At 48.1% G+C, this 22255-nt stretch overlaps 6 protein-coding genes across 6 annotated transcripts; 5 read left to right on the plus strand and 1 right to left on the minus strand.

Annotated features, from left to right (window-relative positions):
* Positions 1-326: 326 nt before the first annotated feature.
* Positions 327-1379, plus strand: N7517_003221 (CCDC90 family protein; the record flags this gene model as incomplete). The annotated part of the gene is made up of 3 exons (XM_056720951.1): positions 327-855; positions 930-1263; positions 1322-1379. The coding sequence occupies 3 exons, from the start codon at positions 327-329 to the stop codon at positions 1377-1379; spliced, it is 921 nt and encodes a 306-aa protein (XP_056585086.1).
* Positions 1380-2018: 639 nt separating this feature from the next.
* Positions 2019-5312, plus strand: N7517_003222 (uncharacterized protein; the record flags this gene model as incomplete). The annotated part of the gene is made up of 5 exons (XM_056720952.1): positions 2019-2433; positions 2489-4073; positions 4463-4500; positions 4567-4679; positions 4743-5312. Coding segments are annotated over 5 exons (2721 nt in total), but the record flags the coding sequence as incomplete, so codon positions are not given.
* A 1497-nt stretch (positions 5313-6809) lies between these two features.
* N7517_003223 (uncharacterized protein) lies at positions 6810-8122 on the plus strand (the record flags this gene model as incomplete). The annotated part of the gene is made up of 5 exons (XM_056720953.1): positions 6810-7056; positions 7340-7371; positions 7422-7669; positions 7720-8043; positions 8113-8122. The coding sequence occupies 5 exons, from the start codon at positions 6810-6812 to the stop codon at positions 8120-8122; spliced, it is 861 nt and encodes a 286-aa protein (XP_056585088.1).
* A 527-nt stretch (positions 8123-8649) lies between these two features.
* N7517_003224 (uncharacterized protein) lies at positions 8650-9945 on the minus strand (the record flags this gene model as incomplete). The annotated part of the gene is made up of 1 exon (XM_056720954.1): positions 8650-9945. One exon carries the CDS (start codon positions 9943-9945, stop codon positions 8650-8652), a length of 1296 nt encoding a protein of 431 aa, XP_056585089.1.
* A 712-nt stretch (positions 9946-10657) lies between these two features.
* On the plus strand, positions 10658-15320 carry N7517_003225 (uncharacterized protein; the record flags this gene model as incomplete). The annotated part of the gene is made up of 5 exons (XM_056720955.1): positions 10658-10691; positions 10752-10921; positions 10983-14220; positions 14277-14734; positions 14793-15320. 5 exons carry the CDS (start codon positions 10658-10660, stop codon positions 15318-15320), a joined length of 4428 nt encoding a protein of 1475 aa, XP_056585090.1.
* A 362-nt stretch (positions 15321-15682) lies between these two features.
* Positions 15683-21456, plus strand: N7517_003226 (ECM29 family proteasome component; the record flags this gene model as incomplete). Its single annotated transcript, XM_056720956.1, has 3 exons — positions 15683-20605; positions 20692-20959; positions 21065-21456. The coding sequence occupies 3 exons, from the start codon at positions 15683-15685 to the stop codon at positions 21454-21456; spliced, it is 5583 nt and encodes a 1860-aa protein (XP_056585091.1).
* Positions 21457-22255: the final 799 nt, after the last annotated feature.

Raw genomic sequence — 22255 nt, forward strand, 5'->3', positions numbered from 1 at the left:
GCCAAAAGGGCATGGATTTGTGATAGCGTTTACATGTGAAGTCTAATTTAGATATTTTCTGAAAAAGCCTTAGTTAATGATCAATCAAAATAGTCCTTTAATTTCATGAAATGAGAATATAACTCTACTAGTCAATGCGGGTAATGCGGGCACTGGGGCCGGGAAACTCCAGGGCTGGAAGCGTCGATCCCGCTTTCCGATGGCCTTAGTCATCCCGATCATTTCAGGCCCTGGAATAAGGGCTTCCAAGCTTTCGTCTTCTGCGTCATTCTTGATCAGTTTGAAGTGCCCTTAAATTAATTATCCATCTGCCCAGTGTCCTTGACATGGCGCCTCCAAAACATGTCGCGGATGTCCCGCGCAATATCCTTCCCCGTCTGAGTTGGAACAGCTCCTCCTCACGTCCGTCCGTTACCATCACCCACCATTCCGCACTTGCAACAAATCAACGACGACCACTTTCCCAAGGCTCGAGTCCTTTAAAACAACGATTCCATTCCTTCAGCGCACCTTCCCAGTCTTCCCGGCTCATCTCCACATCGACCCGGGATGCTATCTCCGGATATCTCGTTTCCCGAGGAACCTCTATAACCACGCCGGCGACGTCCACAACGCAGCGCGGCAATCCGATCCGACACAATGGCGTCTATGTGGCTACCTTCCATCCCGCTCGTCGCGCCTTCCATGCGACACCAGTTCGAGCCCGCGATCATCACTTTGATACCCTGAAATTCGTGAAGCGTCTACAGACGGAGGGCTTCAGCGAGGAGCAGTCCGTAGCAATGATGCGGGTACTGAACGATATCATTCAAGAGTCGATCCAGAATCTTACCAGGACAATGGTCCTCCGAGAAGGTATGTGAATGTGACTGTCGCGCATCGTGACTTTGGAATGCTTATCGGATATCTAACGGGAAACGCTTTACTAGACTCGGAGAGATCGACTTATACACAAAAAGTGGACTTTGCGAAATTGCGCTCCGAACTACTCAACGCAGACTCGACCGAGGCACAATTAACCCGCTCCTCACACGAGAAGATCGCAGCAGACCTCGCCAAACTCAACTCACGACTCCGGGATGAGATTGGACGAACACAAGCCTCGGTCCGGTTGGATCTGAACCTTGAGAAGGGTCGGATTCGCGAGGAAGCAAATAGCCAAGAAATGCGGATCAAGGAGACCGAAACGCGAATTGAGCAGGAGGTTGCTGGATTAAGGGAACGAGTGGAGGCTGTCAAGTTCTCGACGTTGCAGTGGCTTATGTATGATCCTCAAAATATCCCGATGCGCGAGCTTATGCTGACTTTCTTTTCTCTCCAGGGGTGTATGCACAGGTACCGCCGCCCTTATTCTTGGTGCCTGGCGCTTGTTTATGTGATTGGGACAAAATTCTGCATTGGATATGGAGTGATTGTTTCTGCCTTGCTTTACATAAGACATTTGGTGTCTTACAACTTTTCTTTGTTTTTGTATACTACCATCTCTACTCGTCTAGACATTTTATGTTGCTATATATGTAGGTTTAGACAATACCAAGCATTTGGTAAATATCAATGAAAACCATTGGATAATTCAAATTTTGGCCTGGGTATATCTAGTGTGCGATACCAGTAGCCCTGATGGGCTTACATAGGGGATCCAGGGTACGTGACAAGCTCGAAAGGGGGAGTACGGACATTTGGAGTCTCCTAGGTTCCTTCGCTATTTGTACACCTTCCCCTCTTTATGCACCTTTATCCTCAGGGATAAGTCTACTACTTTCATGTATGCCAAGGTTGCATCGCAACCACTTTCAAGGTTACATAGCTTTTAACCAGGTTGTGGATAAAACACATCCTAACTGGTTCACCTAGGGAGAGCTAACATGCTAGTTCCTCTATGGCACTTGTCTCAACGGCTGATGGGTCCTCAATCTCCAATGGAGTATTGTTGTACCCACCTAGCTGCATGCTTGTTATCTATTCTTCTGCTCTGGCTTGTGGTTACATTTTGCAATGTTGTTAAATGGCAGCGCAGGTCGAATCGATCTTCGGTGTCGATACACAGTCAACAACCCCTGAAGCCCCAAGAGACTTACAAAACCGCCAATACTGTGTTGTCGGTTGATCATTGCGATTTGAAATCGAGTGTGAACGACAGCAACGGCAAACTGAGAAGAGTCAATCCAAGCTTCGGACTACTAGCGATTATGGCTCTGATCGCCATATGTGGGTTGTTGCTTTTGGGGCACCTTCCATCGGCTTTCTCGCTCCAGAGCGGATTGAAGTCTGGTGCGGGTTTTTTATCCCAGACGCCTAGCTCGACTGGTTTGCAAGACTTTTTCCAGCTCTATCAGCCGATATCGTTCGCTTCCAGTGGAGATGATAACTGCAATGTCGAGATCTTGCTCATGGATCATGTTTTTGGAGTCAGTTATGGAGCACCGTTTGTTGGTAAGAGGTCTCAAAAGTTGCTTCTCCTTGTGGTCTAATCTCACAGCTTATCTAGGCGACTATGAGCCCCCAAATTGCGATTTTGATACTGTACGAATCAATCTCACTGTCACTTCTCGGGGAAAGCAGTATGACCGCCTGGCACTCATGTACCTTGGAGACAATGAAGTGTTCCGGACTTCAACGGCAGAGCCAACAACCAATGGGATTGTCTGGACCTATATCAAAGAGATGTCGCAGTACAACTCGCTATGGAAGAGCCCCCAGAAGCTGATATTTGACTTGGGAAATATCATTAACGATGTTTACACCGGCTCGTTCAATGCCACACTAACAGCGCACTTCTCTACGGGGCAGAATGTCAAGACCGCGGATATGATTCTTCCAATCTCAGCCAAAAAGTCGGCTTCAAACTCTTCAAGTGCCTTCCAACTTCCCACAGACAACACAACAGTCATGTACAAGATCCCTGCTGCGGCGTCGCGTGCTGTTGTCTCAATATCGGCATGTGGACAGTCAGAAGAAGAGTTCTGGTGGTCCAATGTCTTCTCTGAGGATACCCAAGACTTTGGAAGCACCGTCGGTGGGCTATATGGGTACACTCCCTTTCGTGAAGTTCAGCTATATATCGATGGAATCCTTGCCGGGCTTGTCTGGCCATTCCCTGTTATCTTCACGGGAGGTGTGGCTCCGGGATTCTGGCGTCCTGTCGTTGGAACGGATGCATTTGATCTTCGACAACCGGAGATTGATATTTCCCCATTTCTCCCCATGATTCAAGACGGGAAACAACACTCGTTTGAGATCCGGGTGACTGGTCTTGATGTCTCTTCAGATGGGAGTGCCACATTTGCACACACTGTGGGCTCCTATTGGGTTGTGACAGGAAATATTTTCATATATATAGATAACGACAGCTCAGCCGCTAAAGCCACCATCACTCGTGACAACAATGCGCCCACAGTGAATGCTCCCTTGCCAGTGTTTTCTGTGACTCGAAATCTTGTTCACAACGAGACCGGGGGAAATGATTCCTTGTCGTACTCTGTAGTTGTCAAGCGAGTTTTCCGCGCAACATCTTCTCTGTACTCGTGGTCTCAGACACTATCCTTCTCCAACCACGGTGTCCTTAACCAGCAAGGATACAGTCAAGTCAACAGACAACTCACAACTGGCAATAACACTATCACCAAACTTGGAGATACACCCATTTCACACAGCCTTGAATTCCAATACCCGTTGGTTGTCAATGCAACTTACGGTATCACCTCGAATGGGATGACGATTGACTCTTGGATGAAGAGAGGTCTCGATTTTGAGGCAACAGGAGGGCTCGGTATTTCCACTTACACCTTGACCTCGGGACCATCATACCTACACACAACGCAGTCTGGCACGGCGAAGTATAAATCAATCACTGGTGGAAAGTCAAGCTCTTGGGGCGACACCAGCAATATATTTGCCAGTCAGATGAATGGGCGATCATACCACCGATCTGTTCATGCAGTTAATGGTACCGTTGTACACGACACCGACCATAAAGGCAAGACCTCTCCTTCTTCTCCTCAAGAGCTTGGGGATACTGGAAGAGACAGTGTGAGGGCTATACTTGGAAAGGGACCAGGAGCTCTCATAAATCAGTGAGGGTGACGTATATGAAGGATCCCAGACGTGAAGGTTGCAAGGTAGACGATAACCCTTTTGGGACACGGAGGCTGGATACAACGCGTCATGATAGAGTAGCGCAAGTAGTGAGTCATGATAATCTCACAACAAATCCAATGTGTGGTTTTGCACAATAAGACTCTGTTGGAGATGAGACAAGGTCCTAGATAGTCAGTTACCTTTGTTGGGGCATTTCAGTCTCATTTGTGATTGAGCGTAAAAGCATCCGAACTGCTCATCGTTGTTACCCCAACAGGTTTGAATCCTTATTTTGCTTCTTCACATATTCAACTGACCCCGTCTCGGCCCCTTCGCGTCAACGTTCAGTTTGACGCGCCCTTGCAATGGAACTACCTTCTTACAGTGTCGAGGGTACTGATCGGTTTGTCTACCGACTAGGGGGTAAGTTCTTGAGTATGCACACCGTATGAACAATATAACTGACAAGAGACAGATTTTACCCTACAGGCATGTTCTCCGACCTCACAATTTACACCACGGACCAAGCCTTGAACGTGCACAGACTCGTAGTCTGCAGCCGATCTGAGGCTTTCTGCAGATTCCTCTCTAATGTCCCCAATGTAAGTCTCCTAAAATCCCAAGCTCTTCATTACCCACAGTCCCAACTGACTTTATGACTGCAGGAAAGCAAACAGGCCCATGAGTTCGAAATAAAGGACGAACACCCACGAGTCGTAGAAGGCATGATACGCTCGTTCTACGGACTACATTACGACATCAACCGATCAGACCCTCAAATGTGTCCTATGTTATTCAATGTCAAGGTATACTCTCTTGCGGACAAATTCGAGGTGGAATATCTCAAAATCCAAGCAAAGTTAGCCTTCGTCACCCTCGCCCAAGAAAACTGGAACTCGGACGAATTCCTGACGGCTGCTTTTGAAGCATACAAAACAACACCAAAGTCGGATCGAGGTCTGAGGGATGTGGTCGTCGCCGTTTGTCAGAAGTATAGGAAGGACCTGCGCGAGAAGAAGGGGTTTGAGAAATTGCTTGAAGAAACTCCCGGGCTTGCTACCGATGTTGTGCTACTTTCGCACAGATGGTTGCCTCAGCCTGCGTCTGCGAGAGTTCGGATCGTGCAGTCTTTCTCTTGTCTTTCTTGTTTTGCGAGATGGCAGATCGAGGTCGGGTTGGCAGAGTACTTTACTTCGTGTCCGTTTTGTCGGGATGATAAGGTTGGGGCTTTTTGAGGTCAGTCTTGCTGTAATTTGAGACGTCTCTTGCTTGGAGATATTATGGTTCTGTTGTAATATTCGTGGGAATATTTAGCACAAATCAAAGATATGTTGGGTATCTCGCTGTTGTGAATAAACAGATTTTGTTCGAGAATACAGACACTGGATATTGTATTCACCTAGATAAGCCTAGGAATCTCTATGTTAGTATGCTTCTATAAAAAGGAACTCTTGGCTGTGATCCATGTCAGTATTGTGTAGCAGAATACGAATGAAGTACACGATTGAGACAAAGCCAGAACACTCTCAACTTCGCCGTGCCCCTTCCCTTCTGGGCACGCCCTTACCCTCCCCCGTTTTGGCTTAGCCCCAAGCCGCTTTTACCGTCTACTATTCAATAACACTACTCGACTTGTCGACGCACTTTCTCTCTTTCCCTGCCTTTCTTTCTCGCCCCTGGAGGAATATTGTTTCTTGGTTAAGCTTAGGGACGAGACTGGCTTACACCTTCCCCTTATTTATTCAAGTAGACTTTATATAAGCAACTAGTGTAAATTAGTGCTTCGGAGGTTATAAGTAGCAGATTACAGATTAAGAATACACACTTCTAAACCTCTCTTAGTTGACTTCTTGGTTTGCTATCCCGGTTTGCTTTATATGCTGTGGAAGGTATGAAATTAAATTACGGCAGCTGAATCGACCCGTATGCTAGAGAGCATACTGCCTAGAGCGTTCCCATCTTCAATAGTTAAAAGTCCCATGTTTTAGCGGTAAAAAGACAGGGTAATCAAATGCAACACCTTGTTTCTTGACAACTGTTTTCGAATCCACGGAATATCCGCGTCCAATCCTCGCATATAGTTGGATATGAACCTGCTCAGTCATATTAAAAATCCCCTTATCTATGTACAGCTTTAATTATGGCCCTTAACTAAATGAGTGACGGCTGCACGAGCCTCATATTCAAGAGGTGTAACTCGTGTGATAGATAGGCCGCTCCGACTCTCTCCTGCTGCTTGATATGTCCGTTGATTAATGAGGGCTTTTTCATTATTTGAGATTGGACGAAAAGTACCCTATCTGTTGGAGTTGGATGCCTACTTGGATAATAAAACACTACCCGTTTACCAAGACCCGTTTTCAATTATGGAAAAGCCCCCTCATTTGAGCCTTTACTCAACTAGTTCGAATAATCAAGTGTTAGTAAAGTTGGAAATCAAGGAAATGGCATTTACACAGCATCACCATGCCCTAGTAGTCCCTATACTCATCCGGGATCAATAAATGGGCTTTTTTTCTGATTTTCATTGGCTGGGACAGTTTTCCACTTGACATGCGTCCCTGCACCTATACCAAACCGAACCCTTTTGTGCAATACAATGCGTGATAATAGTGCTTTCCTGATGTGTCCATGAGGAAAGTTCTCAAGCTGGTCTGTTATTTAAAGAGTCACTTTAGGTCACCTACCGGAAGATATAAAAATATTCCTTATCAGTAAAACTGGACGCCATAATGAGCAACGAAACATCATCTCAGCCTGACTTTCTCCGACCAGTTGAACATGAGAACAATCCTGGCCTCACAGAGGATACCTTCACGGACCTTCCAACCTACGATTTCCTTTTAACAGGAATTACCAGAGAAGGCCATCAAAAGAACAACTCTGTTACTTTTGATCCTGTTGGGTTACAACTGCCATGGCCAAGTTCCTTCCCTGCCGCTCGTCAGTGCAAATACTGGCTAGAGGCAGAAACCGAGTGTAAGGACTTTATGCACCAGATTAGAGAGGCTTTATACGCCCTGGCGGGCAGATTACCGGAAAACTTCAAAGAGTCTTTGCTGCATCATGAACTTTCAGTCATGGAATTGGATAGAGTTGTAACTGCTTCGGGTTGCGCAATATACATGCAACCAGAGTGTGGCAGAACCGAAGTTTCCATAATCTCAAAGCTACATGTTCTTATATGGTTTCACGATGGTACGCAATTATATGCCGAAACTGTAGAAATTTAGCCTAACTGACCGTACTTACTCTCTGACAGATGTTGTCGAAACTCAGCGTTCTGGCAGTTGCGTGCGTCTCACAGAATCCAAGACTTCCCTACTGACTGACCTCTACTTTAGGAATCTACGATCACAGAGGTCATTGTACGATGCTGGCCAGAAATTCTGGCTAACCCTCAAGCCTTCTACGCACATTCTGGAGACTGGTGCGTGAAGCTAGCGCTAGAAATTCTGGCTGCAAATGCTCAGGGGCCAGATCTGATACGAGCATTCCTTTCTTGGATGAACTTTACGAAATTACAAGCCAGAGAAGGCTTCATCTCTCTGAGGGAATACCTTGACTATCGTGCTGGGAATATTGGGCAAGAGTAAGCTTTGGGCCCGAAAATGAACCGCACCATTTGCTAACGTCTCTCAGTTATATCTTTTCCTGCACACGATTCAGTGAGAACATTCAGCTTTCGAACATCGAGCAAAATGCCCTAGAGGACCTCATAAAGCTTTCAACTGATCATATCATTTTTGTAAACGACTACTTCTCTTACGAAAGGGAGATACAAGAGTCGAGACGTCACTGCTCTCCATGCCTTAATGCGATCAAATACATTGAGGACACTTTATCGATCGAGACGAGCTTGGCAAAGAATGTTGCTTTGCATCTCCTTCAAGCCTTGGAAAGTCAAATATGTGAAGAGTTCGAAAAATTGCAGGACTCGGGTGCACTGAACTTGTCGCAGGTTAGGTATGCACATGCTATTATTGAGGCGACAGTGGGAAATCTGGCTTTTTCTATTACTACGCCGAGGTACAGCCTCGCGTAGGCATCGGCATAGTGCGGTTCCGGTTCCAACACCCGTTGCACCTCGTATTTTCGCGGCTCTGAAACTTCAAAAACGCAAATCCATTATTCTGCTAATAATTTTATTTTCTGGAATCCTCCCACACGCCATTACCGCTCATCAAGGTGGGATGTTTTTGTCTCGATGTCAATTTCCGGCCACAATATCGCTATGTGATAAACCTTCCTGCCGAATGTGTGGATTAGATCGTGCTCTAGAACTCATTTACGAATTCGAATTTGAAATCTGAAATTTTGCCAATGCGCGATAATGAGATCTTCAAATGCGTAGGTTTATGTTGAGTGAAAAGAGAGAGAGAGAGAGAGAGAGAGAGAGAGAAGCTACATGGGAAACGGGCCTGGGCAAGAGAGAGGGATCATATAGAATATTGTCTCAACATAAGTTCTATAATAAAAACCAGATGCCAATCAATCCGATCATAAATGGTACTGATTTAATGCCTGGGAGGGAGCAACGGATATGATAGCCATGCAGCATGCTGTGGCTGGTCAAGAGGCCGGTATTGTGAGGGCGGGACCTGGGTCAGACGAAGTCTCCAGTTTTGAACGGATTAGCAGCCTCGCAATGTGTTCCTTCCCATCCAGGTATCTCGCGTGGTATGTTATGGAAAGGCTAGCCTTGATAGTGCCAGGGTCATTTCGTGCATAGCCAAAGAGCAAAGTTTGCTCCTGCTCGCAAGCCTCCTGTCCGAGAAGCTGCGCAATGTGGGACTCGGTGGTCGTTACCCGAGCAGCATGCGAGTAGCGAGCCACAAGTGTGACGAGAACGGCAAATATCTGGTAGCCTAACCAAGCATACTGCACAGGGAGGGGCATCCATAGTGTTGAACAGAATAGGCCAATCGGAAAGAGGGAGCCAAATCCTATAACAATAGCTAGTTGGATGATCTCTCTAAAGTGGCTTCGGACCGGGTGGCCGTAGTGGCGTGTAAACTGGAGGACAAGAGCTGGCGGCCCGGTGATAAGTAGGAAGTTGCCGTCAGATTGTGGGTAGCGGACTTCAAAGTCGCTGACTGGGTCATTCGCCACATGAGAGGGAAATGATATAAGCGGTTCCCGGCGAAGGGAGAAGGATGCGCTAACAAAGCGTAAGAAGAGCGGAGCGAGCCAGAGGAGAGCCCATGCGGTTTGATAGATGGAAAGTAGGATGATGGTGACACTAATCCCTGATATCTCAGCGAGAGCGAGGCCTAGGAAAATGCGTAGCGAAGGACCGTTAACACTTTCCGCCACGAAAGGGAGCTTAGATGATATATCAGCTGGTGTGGCTTTAGAGAGGGTTAAATGGCCAACGATGACCTGGGCGCGAATAGGGCGTGTAGGTTCACCCATTTCGGAGCCCTGAATATAATTTTTGTCTCGCATAGCCCGGACGCCTATGTAAGTAAAGGCGCGAGCCCAAATACAGTTCCGGAGAGGCGCAGTGCGCGACGTAGGCGCAGCATCATTGTGCACGACATATGACCATCCTAATTCCGGCATAAAAGAGGTCCCCAGCATATGTCCTTGGTAGGAGCCTTCAAGTAGGCCGTGTTGAAACATGGTGTCCATAGTCTTTAATGCCACCGTGTGTAGCGGCCCTCCCATGGGATGGAGGAGCGCCAGCTGGGGTGCCGAGCGGATTGTAAGGCCGGATAAGAAGCGCTGGGGCCATAGAAGCCGCTCAAATGATAGTACCGTCGTCGCCTCTGCCCCAATGTATCCAAGGAGGGCACCAAATGCACCAAAAAGGTTGTTCAAGCTTTTGTTGTCCGGCGAGCCAGGTTCCTGGTCGAGGGTTGCCATGGTGTACTCTTTCACCTATAATCCACAGTATATTACTAGTTTGCGAATAATTTATGAAAATTGGGGGAAAGGGAAGTGTTCAACAGAGGAGCCAGAAATGACTCCCCTCGTCCAAAAGGACAAAAAAGGGCTCGTAGCGGCTGCATTACGAGTGGGGTGGGTTCCCAGCCCACGACACACCATCAACGGGATAGGACTGTGTCAGTAGAGTGCGCTGGCCGTGGCGGTAGATGCATTACGCCAAGGCCGTCTAGGTGAGTGGAGGCTTAAAACGGCGTCATAGGCGGCCCGTTCCAGGCCTCCCATTCACCGTCTTACTCTGTAGTATATACCCACCAGGAGGGATCTATACAATATATATGTTGCGTAAATTTCCAGTCATATTATCTAGGAAAGCGATATTGAGCGAAAATAGCTATTATTAGATGAGGTAAATAGTATAAACTCTAGTCGATATAGTAGATTATAGACAGCTGGATGCAGTATTGAGACCTGAGCTATTGTCGTCTTGATATACCAAGTTGAGTCGGACTTGCATTTAGCCGAACTTGCATTTAGCCGACAATCAGCCCCTGTTCTTATCTTCCCGTGATTATTACGATAAGATGATCCGTGGATCCATTCATGGATGGATCGCCCCATTTCTCCAAGTCGAATTATCTCTCCTCGTCAACTCTCTATTGTGGCGACAGAATCGTCTGTGGTTTTCAAAATGGGTGTGGTCGTAGAAGATATCGCTTTACCAGGTAATTCTTGTTTCCTGATATCACAACGGATTGAAGCACTGACATTCATTGTTATTCTAGACGCGACTCTCGAGTCTCTATACCCCATCTTCCAGCAACCCGATGACCGTCCCACCAAGCGGCGCAAGACTACCAAAGGGAGCGCAAGGAGCCTGACACAAGAAAATGGGGTATCAGCGACAGGAATACCTCTAGGCTACATTCCATTAGCACGGTTGACAATGCGCATAGTAGGTTGCCACTGGTATCCCGCTCTGTAAAGCAAAATTACTGACCTCTCACCCTCCGCAGAAACCCTCCAATACGAGCACACGCAAATACAAGAGGCCCTACGACCCAAACTTCTCCAACTCTCGGGTTCCCATACTCATAGATGTTCGGAGCGTTCATTTTATCGATGAAGATCTGAATAACACGCCACAACCAGACTCAACAAATGGCGACGCCAATCGTATGGAGCTGGAACTATCTAGCCTCGACGAGGAAGAATTGCTGATATATCCATGCGAGGATTTGCACCTGTTTGATCTCCTCGGTCAACTTCAGGCTGTCAGCAGACTTGCTCACGTTGATCAGTTCTCTAATAATGTGCCCACGGCCTGCTACCAAGCACACTTGTGTGTCTCCTCAGATGGAGCAACTTTTACTCTCGAGACAGTTGTGCTTTGGAGGGATTCTCTTGAGGCCCCGGATTTGAACCGCTTGACGGAAGCAGAGCTGGAAGCCTTTACAAAATATGTGTTGAAAGAAAAATGCGTTCGCCCATCAGAATTGACCGACCCGCGCGAATATCGCAATAGAATGCTCGGAACTGTGAAGGAATGGTCTCCCCGGGATTTCTACACAAATGTTCACGTTCCCAACCCCGCAGAAAGTTCGACGAATCTCAAATGCCCTGATTTAAAATGCGAGTTATACCCGTTCCAGAAAAGAGCTGTTCGCTGGCTTTTGCAAAGAGAAGGAAGAGAAGTAGGGCCAGATGGCAAAATTATCCCTATGGAAGAGCTTCCTAAAAGTGACATTCCAGCGTCTTTCAATTCCACGAAAGATGTCGATGGACGGAAATACTACTTCAGTCATCTTTTCATGATTCTGACAACGGATCTTTCCGGGTGGCACGATGCCGCAGATAACTTGAAAGGTGGAATACTTGCAGAGGAAATGGGGCTGGGCAAGACAGTCGAAGTGATAGCATTGATAAGTCTGAATAAGCGAGAAAGGCAGCTCAAGGCTGATCCTGACGGGCTGACACCTACTGGCGCCACGTTGATCATCACACCACCCGCGATTCTTGAGCAATGGAGACAAGAGTTGAAGGAGCATGCGCCCACTCTGCGTGTTCATCATTACAATGGCATCAAACGTGGGAGAGAAACAACCGACGACATGATTGTCGACGAGCTTGCCGAGTTCGATGTTGTTCTTACTACCTACAATGTCATCGCAAAAGAAATTCACTATTCGGGGAATGCTCCGCAGCGAGCTCTACGACACGAAAAGCGATTTGTACAGAGGAAGACACCCCTCGTTCGCATTGCATGGTGGCGTGTATGCCTGGATGAGGCCCAGATGATTGAGAGTGGAGTCAGCAATGCAGCGAAAGTAGCTCGCTTGATACCTCGAGAGATTGCTTGGGCTGTGACTGGTACCCCACTGCGCAGAAACATAGATGACCTGTTTGGCCTTCTCCTTTTCCTCCATTATGAGCCGTTCTGCTCTTCGGTCCCTTTGTGGAGAAGATTGTGTCTATGTTTTGGGACAGTCCTGGCAAAAATCATAAACACAATCGCTCTTCGGCACAGGAAAGGCCAATTACTGGATGAGCTCCGCCTACCACCCCAAAAGCGCATTGTGATCACTACTCCCTTCACAGCTGTAGAAGAACAGCAATACGGTCAGCTTTTCGAGCAAATGTGTGAAGAATGCGGGTTGAACGCCTTAGGAGCCCCCCTTCGAGGCGACTGGGACCCCGAAGATCCTGCAATTGTCGAAAAGATGCGTAATTGGCTATCAAGACTGCGACAAACATGCCTCCACCCCCAAGTCGGATATCGCCGAGTCCTAGGTCCAGGGTCCGGACCTTTGCGGACTGTGGATCAGGTTTTAGACGTCATGACTGAGGCCAACGAGTCGGCCATACGTACAGAAGAACGATCGCTTCTTTTATCGCAACTTCGACGAGGCCAGCTTCTGGAAAATGCAAAACGTCGCCAAAAAGCCCTTGCTATTTGGCAGAAAGCATTGGACCATGCCACTCAGTTGGTTGAAGACAGCAGAGAGCAACTGCGCCTGCTGAAGTCCAAAGACACTAACGGGACTCCAGGAGTCGTCGATCTGGATACCAAGGATGAGGAGGAGGATGAAAACGAAGAGGCAGACAAGAACAGCCGCCTCGGCCAGTGTCGACAGAAGCTTCGAGCTGCGCTCGAGGTCCAGCATATTGCGGTGTTCTTCACTGCGAACGCATATTACCAAATCAAGAGCGATACAAATCTAACCCAGCCAGATTCAGATGAGTTTAAATCGCTCGAGAAACGGGAAGAAGATGCTTATGAGGCTGCAAAAGTCATTCGTAAAGAGCTGCTGAATGATATTTCCCGGAAAGTGGAGCGCTACATGAAAGAAATCAAGATTAAGGCACAAGAGAAGAAATTTGTGAACATCCCGAAATTGAAACCTCATCTCTACAGCAAAGGAGTCGAGTCATACAACCTGCTCAGCAAATTTGAAGACTTTTGCGACGCTCTTAACAAGCATGCCGACCAATACAAGGAATGGCGGGATGCCATGGTCAAATTGGTCTCTCAGTCACTTATTGACCAGGAAGAAGAAGCAAAGCTAGAGGGCGACGAGTATGAGCGGTCAACAAAACATCAAGATGAGATGTATGTCTACATGGAGGCTTTGAGGTCAATTTCCAGCGACCGTTATGATGCTCTCACTGGTCAAAAGAATACTCTCATTTCCCACGAAGTCAAAGCCGGAATCGTCCAGGCCCAAAAAGGTGAGGGGCCCTCTCCGGAACTGTTTCTTAAGATTATGGAAACTCGCAGTCAGATTATGCCTGATCCTAGTCTTGGATCGCTCCGCAATATTGTCAGTGAGCTTCGCAAACTTGTGGCCTCGCTGGATTGGCAAGCCAGCTCGGGCAATTCGCGTGCTCGTGCTGAACACGAGATCGTCGAAATGGTCCTGAAAAACGCCGGTCAGATGGTCGCTGAGCAACTGAAAGTAACGACCAAACTAAACAGAGAAGTTGAAATGTTCCGCGACACCATGAACAATCGACTGGAGTATTATCGTCATTTACAGCAGATTTCGGACACAGTCGCCCCATACGACGAGGAAAGTGCAGGAAAACCGCTAGATGAAGATGCTTTTGCCTTGAGGCTGGAGCAAGAGGAAACCATTGAAGAAAAGATTTCTACTCTCAAGTCCAAGGCAAGATACCTCGTTCACCTAAGAGATGATGGTGGCTCCGACGGTAACCCCCGAGAGTGCATTATCTGCCAATCGACCTTCGAAGTTGGTAAATATTGATTTATCTGGATGTATATTTTACACGCGGACTGACATTTTATCCAGGTGTGTTGACTGTGTGCGGTCACAAGTACTGTAAGGACTGCTTGCGAATGTGGTGGTCTGCACACCAAAATTGTCCAATGTGCAAGAAGAAGTTGAAGCGTAATGATTTCCATCAGATCACATACAAGCCACAGGAACTGGTAGCACAAGAGGAAAAGCCACCCGTCAAGTTAGACCACGAAGGTCATTCACAGAATGCTATTTACAGTGACATCAGCTCCGGTCATCTCAATGAGATTAAGAACATTGACTTGGAAGGTTCTTACGGGACAAAGATTGACACTTTGGCCCGGCACATCCTATGGCTGCGGGAACACGACCCTGGGGCAAAGTCAATCATTTTCTCTCAATACGGAAGCTTTTTGTCGGTATTACAGAGCGCATTCAGCTCTCTTGGAATAGTCACTACCAGTATTGACTTTCCCAATGGCATTGAGAAGTTCAAAACCGACCCGGCTGTAAGCGCCCCAGAATGATACCTCGTTGAAAGGAACACACTGACAGTATATAATCTAGATCGAGTGCTTTTGTTTGCATGGCAAAGCACAATCGTCCGGGCTGAATTTGATCGTTGCAACCCATGTCTTCCTATGCGAGCCACTGATCAACACGGCAATCGAGCTCCAGATCATTGCTCGAGTGCATCGTATTGGCCAATATCGACCAACAACAGTATGGATGTACCTTGTCTCCGGCACGGTCGAAGAATCCATATATGAGATCTCAGTAACCCGACGCCTGGCTCACATCATGGAAAAAGAGAAGGAATATAAAGCAGCACTCTTGACATCTCCTGTGGATGAAGATGGTGTTACTGAAGCGGCTATTGAATCTGCCAACTCGATAGAGCTACAAGGTGCCACTCTCACAACTATGATGCAACGCGGCGGCCTAGGTGGAGAGATGGTGAGGGAGGACGACCTTTGGCAGTGTCTCTTCGGAAATAACAAGAAGAAAGATGGCACTGATCCTTCAGCTGAGGCAGAAAGGGAGGTTGGTCGGTTCTTGAGAGGCGAAGCTGCTGAGCAAAGAATGGAAGGTTAAGATAATACTTACTGTAGTTAAGACCATTTTATGTCTTGTTGCGACGTAGACTTAATTCCCACTTGTTCATTCTAACTTTTTCTATATGTACATACCTCTGTATACATATTGTAGACTTGTGTTTACTTTGGGATCGCACCTGCCATAGATGCCCAGGTGACCCGTGGACTGCCAAGAAAGTGACTAATCACTTACTGACTAATCAACCACCTGGGCAGGTGCCCCCCATACTGTTCACCTGAATGGCGATGACGTGAGTGCAGTTGCCTATATCGTCTATTCATTTATAAATCTGGTCGTCTTGGTGTTTTTTACCTGTCAACTTGATGCTCTGTTAGAATCATCCGCAAATCACTTTCATCATGGCGGACTCTCAGAGTCCTGAGGCTCGCGAGTTGAGTCTGATAGGCAAGGTGGAATTCAGAATTGCAATGGCAGACACAGATGAAAAACTGCAATCACTACTTGGAACATATCTGCCTCCCTTGTTGTTGAAGCTTGGGTCGGACAGCGTGGAGGTGCGCAACAAAATCATCTCGGTCTGCCAGCATGTCAACACCCGAATCAAAGCCCCCTCTATTCAGCTGCCCGTGGCAGCATTGTTGAAGCAGTTCAAGGAGCAGAAATCTCAATTGATCAGGCATTTTGATCTCATCTATGCTCAGCAAGGTATCGATCGCCTCGGCTCTGAAGCCAGAGTCGAAATCCTATTGCCCTTGCTCCAAGGTATCTCGAAGATCGGAACGTCACCCACTCAAGGTGCTATCGTATTTAATCTGGTTTTGCGTCTATTGCCACTTCTAAAGCTGCCAGCAAGAGGAAGTGAAGAAGACCAGGCCTTGAAAACCCGACTTGGTCTATCAGACGATGATTCCCAATTCTTGTCCTTTTGGCTGGCGAAATTGTTACTTCTTACCCCTGGTCCTAAGGAAACTTCAACATGCCCCGGTCTATCTCCAGATGAGTATAGCTTTTTGAACAAGGGTGCCCCCGCAAACGAGACGTGGAACCCTTCTACCGATGGTGGCTTGAATCTGACCGAGACAAAAGTCACCGCCCTTCGATTCATCGGAAGCGGTGCCTTTAAAGATCCACAACGATTCCTGCCTTCGCTGATCGCTTCTGCTGATGCCAACTCCCGCCTTGCTGATCTGGGAGATGAGACCCTGAAGCGATTTACTGCGGATATTGAAAATCCCGATGTCGTTCAGGAGTTGTATGATCTGTATTTCGGTACCGTTTCGCCTAGTGCGCCCAATGGTGCTCCTCCCGCGCGATCTCCACTGCAAGTGAAGATTCTTGTCTTTTTAGGGAAGTCCATCAAAGCTACTGCAGACCCCCAGCGAATATTGAGACTCATTGAAGATGGGCTCTTGTCAGACTCTGCTAGATCCTCTCAGGGGTTGCAAGCGTCGAAACTAAGGACGCAAATTTTTACTTTCACCACTTGGGTGGTCCGTATGGGCGCACCCTCTGATCTGAAGCAAATCGCGCCCATACTTATCGCAGGACTGAGGGACTTCATTCAGTCTCAAGGATGGCCCAGTCCGGCAGCTAGTGGGCAGAAGCTACCCACAACAGACCTCAGCCTGCGAGGTCTTGCCTACGAGAGTATCGGTATCATGGTCCCAAAGGTCGACTTTATGTCGCAAGCCGATGCTGTAGAGAACTTCGAATTTGACCTGGTCCGATGGCTCTTTGCTTCCTTGAGTGCAGATGACTCGAGTCCTCAAATATTCGTCAGCATCGATCAGGCACTAGGAAGTATTCTCAATTCTTCATTAGACAGCCACGACAAGACCTTCCAGGACCAGCTGCGGCCATTCCTGGTTCGTCAGATGAGCATGCAGCCTGGCGATATGGATCCCGAAACTGGTTATCGTGCTGTGCGAGGTGTTCAGTATGCCGCAGTGCGGTTTGCCAACCGATTCCTGCCATTTGGAGATGTAGTCGCTCGTTGGATCGATTTGATGGCCATTGCAAGAGGCCCAGAAAGACAACAAGAAATCGTTGAGGAAGGAAAGAAAGGTCTTCATCCTTACTGGTACCGACTCCTCAACCCTGCCAAGGATGGGAAATGGTCAGCTTCATCGGCAGCTCCAGTTCACGACGAATCCTGGTTCGACTTCCCAAAGTTCGATGAGGCTACTCGTTTCCTGCTTGGTTCGGGAGGGCAAGAGGAACACTTGAATGTCCAGTCTTTGTCCGCATCGCAGCTCCTGTCTGGTCCCTACAAAGGTTCATTTATGCCTGCCATCTCATTCCTTCGAAATACATTGCTTTGGGAGGCGTTCTCGGCCTCCGGTGTTGCTGCAGCTCTAGAACAAGATTGGGACTATAAGCTAGAAGTGCTCCTCTCCACCAGCGTGGAAGCCCGTTCAGCCGTGAGAAAGTACATTCGAGAGTCTGCAAAGGAGTCTGTTTTGGCATTTTTGTCTGGTACTCTTGAAGGTCTTGTAACCGGCGATCGTGAAGGCTTGCGGCAATGTGGTGTTCATTTCGTGGAAATCTGCTCGCTGGCACCTAATGACGTTGTTCAGCACTTGGTCTCGCGTGCGGCATCCTTGATGGAGCCTATTTGCAGCAACAATCAAGATAATCAGGGTATTACTGCACGGGCTTTTGGAATTCTGGTTTCGCATCCTGTCTTCTCAGAGGAGCAACTGAAGAGTTTCATTACTCAACTGACTGCTACCATCCAGTCATGGAATACTTCTATTGGTCAAGAGGTCATGCGAGTCCGTGGAGCGATTTTAGCGCTCTCGTATTTGTTGAGTCGACTTGCGTACCGCGGCCTAGTGAACCGAGCCCCAGAAGCACAAACCAAGCAGTTTATTGAGACTCTCTTCGATATTCTAGATGTTTCCCGAGATACTCTGCTCCAAAGGACCGCACAAGAGGCCATTGGACAGCTAAGTCTATCTGGTGTGCTGTCTCTTGATATTATGACAGAAGATGGCTGGAAAAAGATTCTGGAAAAGCTATCGCGCGACGCCAAAACTGAAAATCAGATACCTATCAGCTCTCTGGGGCTGTTGACTATGACTTTCTCCCGATCTGGCTCAGACAGCAGCTTGTTAACCGATTTCCTGAGTTCACTCTACAGTTTACATGAAATCCGCAGTCCCGAAGTCCAGTTCACTGTAGGCGAGGCCTTGAGTAATGTCGCTGTTGGGTGGGATTCTCGGGCTCTTATCCAAGATTTCGATATCGATGCAGAATTCCCTCGCTCAGATGTCCCACGCTCGGTGTTTACAGTCATCTGTGACAAGGTCATCGCCGACTGCGTTGCGCCCAAGCCATCTCTGCGGAAGGCATCTGCAATCTGGCTGTTGTCGCTGGTTAAGAACTGCGGTCACATGCAGGAGATGCAGGAGCGGCTGCGTAAGTGCCAAGCTACTTTCAGCAGCCTTCTTGGAAACCGAGACGAGGTGGTGCAGGAGACTGGAGCGCACGGACTCAGCCTTGTATATGAGATCGGTGACCAATCCCTGAAAGACGATCTGGTCCAAGATCTGGTCGAATCGTTCACCTCAACTGGTCCCAATCTCGGGGGTGGCAAGATTGAGGCCGATACCCAGCTATTTGAGCCTGGGGCTCTCCCCACTGGCGAAGGGTCGTCTGTCAACACTTACAAGGATATCATGAACCTGGCTGCCGAGGCGGGTGACCCCACTCTGGTTTACCGGTTTATGTCACTGGCTTCAAACAATGCTATTTGGACAAATCGTGCGGCGTTTGGCCGCTTCGGAATTAGCAGCATCTTTTCTGATTCTAGTGTCGATGGCTATCTGGCAAAGAACCCTAAGATCTACCCCAAGCTTTTCCGTTACCGGTTCGATCCCAACCCGAATGTGCAAAGATCTATGAACACCATCTGGCAAGCACTAGTTAAGGACCCTACGGTGGTCATCGATACCCACTTTGATGATATCATGCAGGATCTGCTCAAGAGCGTTCTAGCTGGTCGAGAATGGCGTGTTCGGCAAGCAAGTTGTGCTGCCGTGGCAGACTTGATTCAAGGTCGCCGTCCGGAGAAGTTCGCCCAGTATCTCGATGAGATTTACAGCAAGGCTTTCAAATTACTGGACGATATTAAGGAATCCGTCCGCACTGCCGCGCTGAAGCTCTGTCAAACCATTACCAATTCGGTCATCCGCACACTCGAGACGAGCGGCACGGAGAAGCGCGCAGGTACTCTACTCAAGAGTGCTATCCCCTTCCTTCTGAGCGATAAGGGGCTGGATTCCAGCGTGGAAGAAGTGCAAGGATATGCCATTGGCGCTCTCATCTCAATGATCAAGAAGAGCCCTGGCAGCTTACTGCGCCCACATGTTCCCAATATGCTGGAGAAATTCCTGAGTGCTCTGAGCTCTCTGGAGCCACAGGCTGTCAACTATGTCCACCTCAATGCCGACAAATATGGTCTCACCGGTCAAGAGATTGATAAAATGCGTCTATCTAGCATCCGCGCATCCCCTATGATGGAGGTGATTGAACGGTATCTGATTGACAATTTGGATGAAAGCAATCTCGACGAACTAGCACAGAGACTGGAAGATGTCCTTCGGTCGGCCGTGGGCTTGCCATCGAAGGTGGGTTGCAGCCGCGTTCTGGTGCTGCTTAGCATGAAGACTTTGCTCTTCCGCCCATACGCAGACCGATTTATCCAAATTCTCACCAAGTACGTGGTGGACCGAAACGACACGGTCAGCGCCTCCTACTGCTCATCCATGGGATATCTGTTGCGGCTTGCTTCGGACGATCGGGTTCTCAAGACTTTTGACTATGCCAAAAACCTCTATCTAACAGCCGAGGATGCCACGCCGCGAGTGATCTCCGGCGAAATTCTGTATTCCGCGTCTAAACTATCGAACGATCGGTTCATGGCATTTGCGGCGAGCGCATTGCCGTTCGTCTTTGTGTGTAAGCACGATGGCGACGAACATGTGAAAGAGCAATTTGAAAAAACATGGCAAGATAACGTTGGTGGATCGCGCGCTGTGTCACTTTACATTCGCGAGATTGTGGGCCTCGTTTCGGACAATTTGGACTCTCCCCGCTGGGCTATCAAGCACACCGCCGCACGGGCGATTGCGCAAGCAGTGTTATCGCTGGACGCGGAGATTGACCTCCCGACGGCTCAATTGATTTGGCCAGTATTGGAGCGTGCCCTGGCGGGGAAGACGTGGGAAGGTAAAGAAGTGGTGCTTAAGGCACTAGTGAAATTTAGCGGGCAAGCCCAAAAGTTGTGGCAATCCAAAGAGGAGTTGAATAAGCTAAAGGTATGGGCTGACATGTCGCCACTTCCAAGGTTTTTTCATTATAAAATAATGAGGGTTCGAACTATGCAATTGCTAACGCATGTCAGACTATCACGGTTCGCGAAGCGAAGCGAGCTAATGTCCTCTACCGGCCGCATGGACTGCGGGCAATGGGCCAGATTGCCCAGGTACGCAAGGACCTCAATTTTATGCCGGATGCCTTGAAGATTATTCCGGTGGTTGAAGAAATGAAAGACCAGGACCAAGACCAAATGGAGATAGACTCCAGGAATGGGCGCGGCTCGACCCAAGATGACACCCTTGCGGCGTGTGTACAATGTTTCCTGCAATGTTTCAACACCGCTTCGGGAGAAGGTCAGTCACCGAAATCCCCGAAATCCCCACCCGAAATCCTAAAATCCCAAAAAAAAAACCCTGTGAGAAACCCCTAGCGTCGTTCCTTGCTAACACTAACCATAGCCCTGGGAAAGTACGTGGACCAGGTGACCAGTCCGCTGGCTCAAGTTCTCCAACTGGGTGGGCGACTGGTCGTCAGCACGGTCTACGATGAGCTCCGAGCTTTCTTTACGCGAGTGGATCAGTGGATCATTTCACCGGATGCCTCCGGTGAACAAATCGCCGCGCCCTTGACTGTTCTTGCAGAACAGTTACTCACAAAGGAAGTGGAAGGGTCTGTCGAGACCATCCGCAAGGGTCGTGCAGAGGCCATTTTAGCGTACCTGAAACTGAGTCCGCATGCCCAAGCGGCTGTGCCTGACACCCTTATCATGCATGTTCGTGACTGGAGAGCCAGTGAACGATCCGAATCAGTCCAGCGTCTACTGGACGAGGCTTTAGCTTTGCCGAATTAAGAATCCCACGTGGTTTCACTATTTTTTTCTTATATTTCCCAGGTCGATCAATGTTTATTTCTTATTTCTCGTATCTCGGGTATAGAGGGGGGAGGATATACCCAATTTCAAGCAATCGTACCAATAGGAAGCCCTTCCAAGGGGAAATCGTAAGGACTTGAGTTAAATTCCTGCAGCGAAATGCCCTCAAGTCTGCGCCACTCGCTTAATACTCGGCCAAGTCCGTTTGGAATGCGGAGAGAGTCCCAAAGAGATCGAAAGTGTGATCTCTTCGATTTTCACGATCCAGACCGGGGTCCCGGCCGATCGAGACTTATATTTTTCTTCCCCAGATAGTCTCGTAAGTAGACACCTAATTGAGCTCATTCTTCGGCTCCGGAAGGGGGAAAGAAGAGAGGGTTCAGCCAGCCCCTGAAGTCCCGAGGTCTATTTCTCACCTCCGACCTCCGTACTCTCCGTATCTCTGCCCTAATTCCCTTTCCCTTTCCCTAGCTCCCCTTAGCCCGTAACCTTTGGGCTTCCTAATGTAATAATAGTAACTTTGTCCACATGGTTGGCACCTGCATGCCATTTGATTTTTTTTTTTTTATTGAATTTTTTTTATCTCTGTTTTTCCCTGTTTTTCGAAGGCTTTTGGTCTTTTTTTTTCCTGCCCTTTTCTTCATTTTTGTCCTTTTTTTCTCTCTTCAAATAATTTTTTTATAGAAATAAAACTTGAAAATAACTTGAAAATAACTATAATTTTATTTTTCCTTAATTCCCGCCACCCGTTCACTGCGCCCATGAACTGCATTTTTCG

Source organism: Penicillium concentricum (genome assembly GCF_028827145.1).
Source record: "Penicillium concentricum strain IBT 3081 chromosome Unknown utg000001l_segment0_segment0, whole genome shotgun sequence".
NCBI lineage: Eukaryota > Fungi > Ascomycota > Eurotiomycetes > Eurotiales > Aspergillaceae > Penicillium > Penicillium concentricum.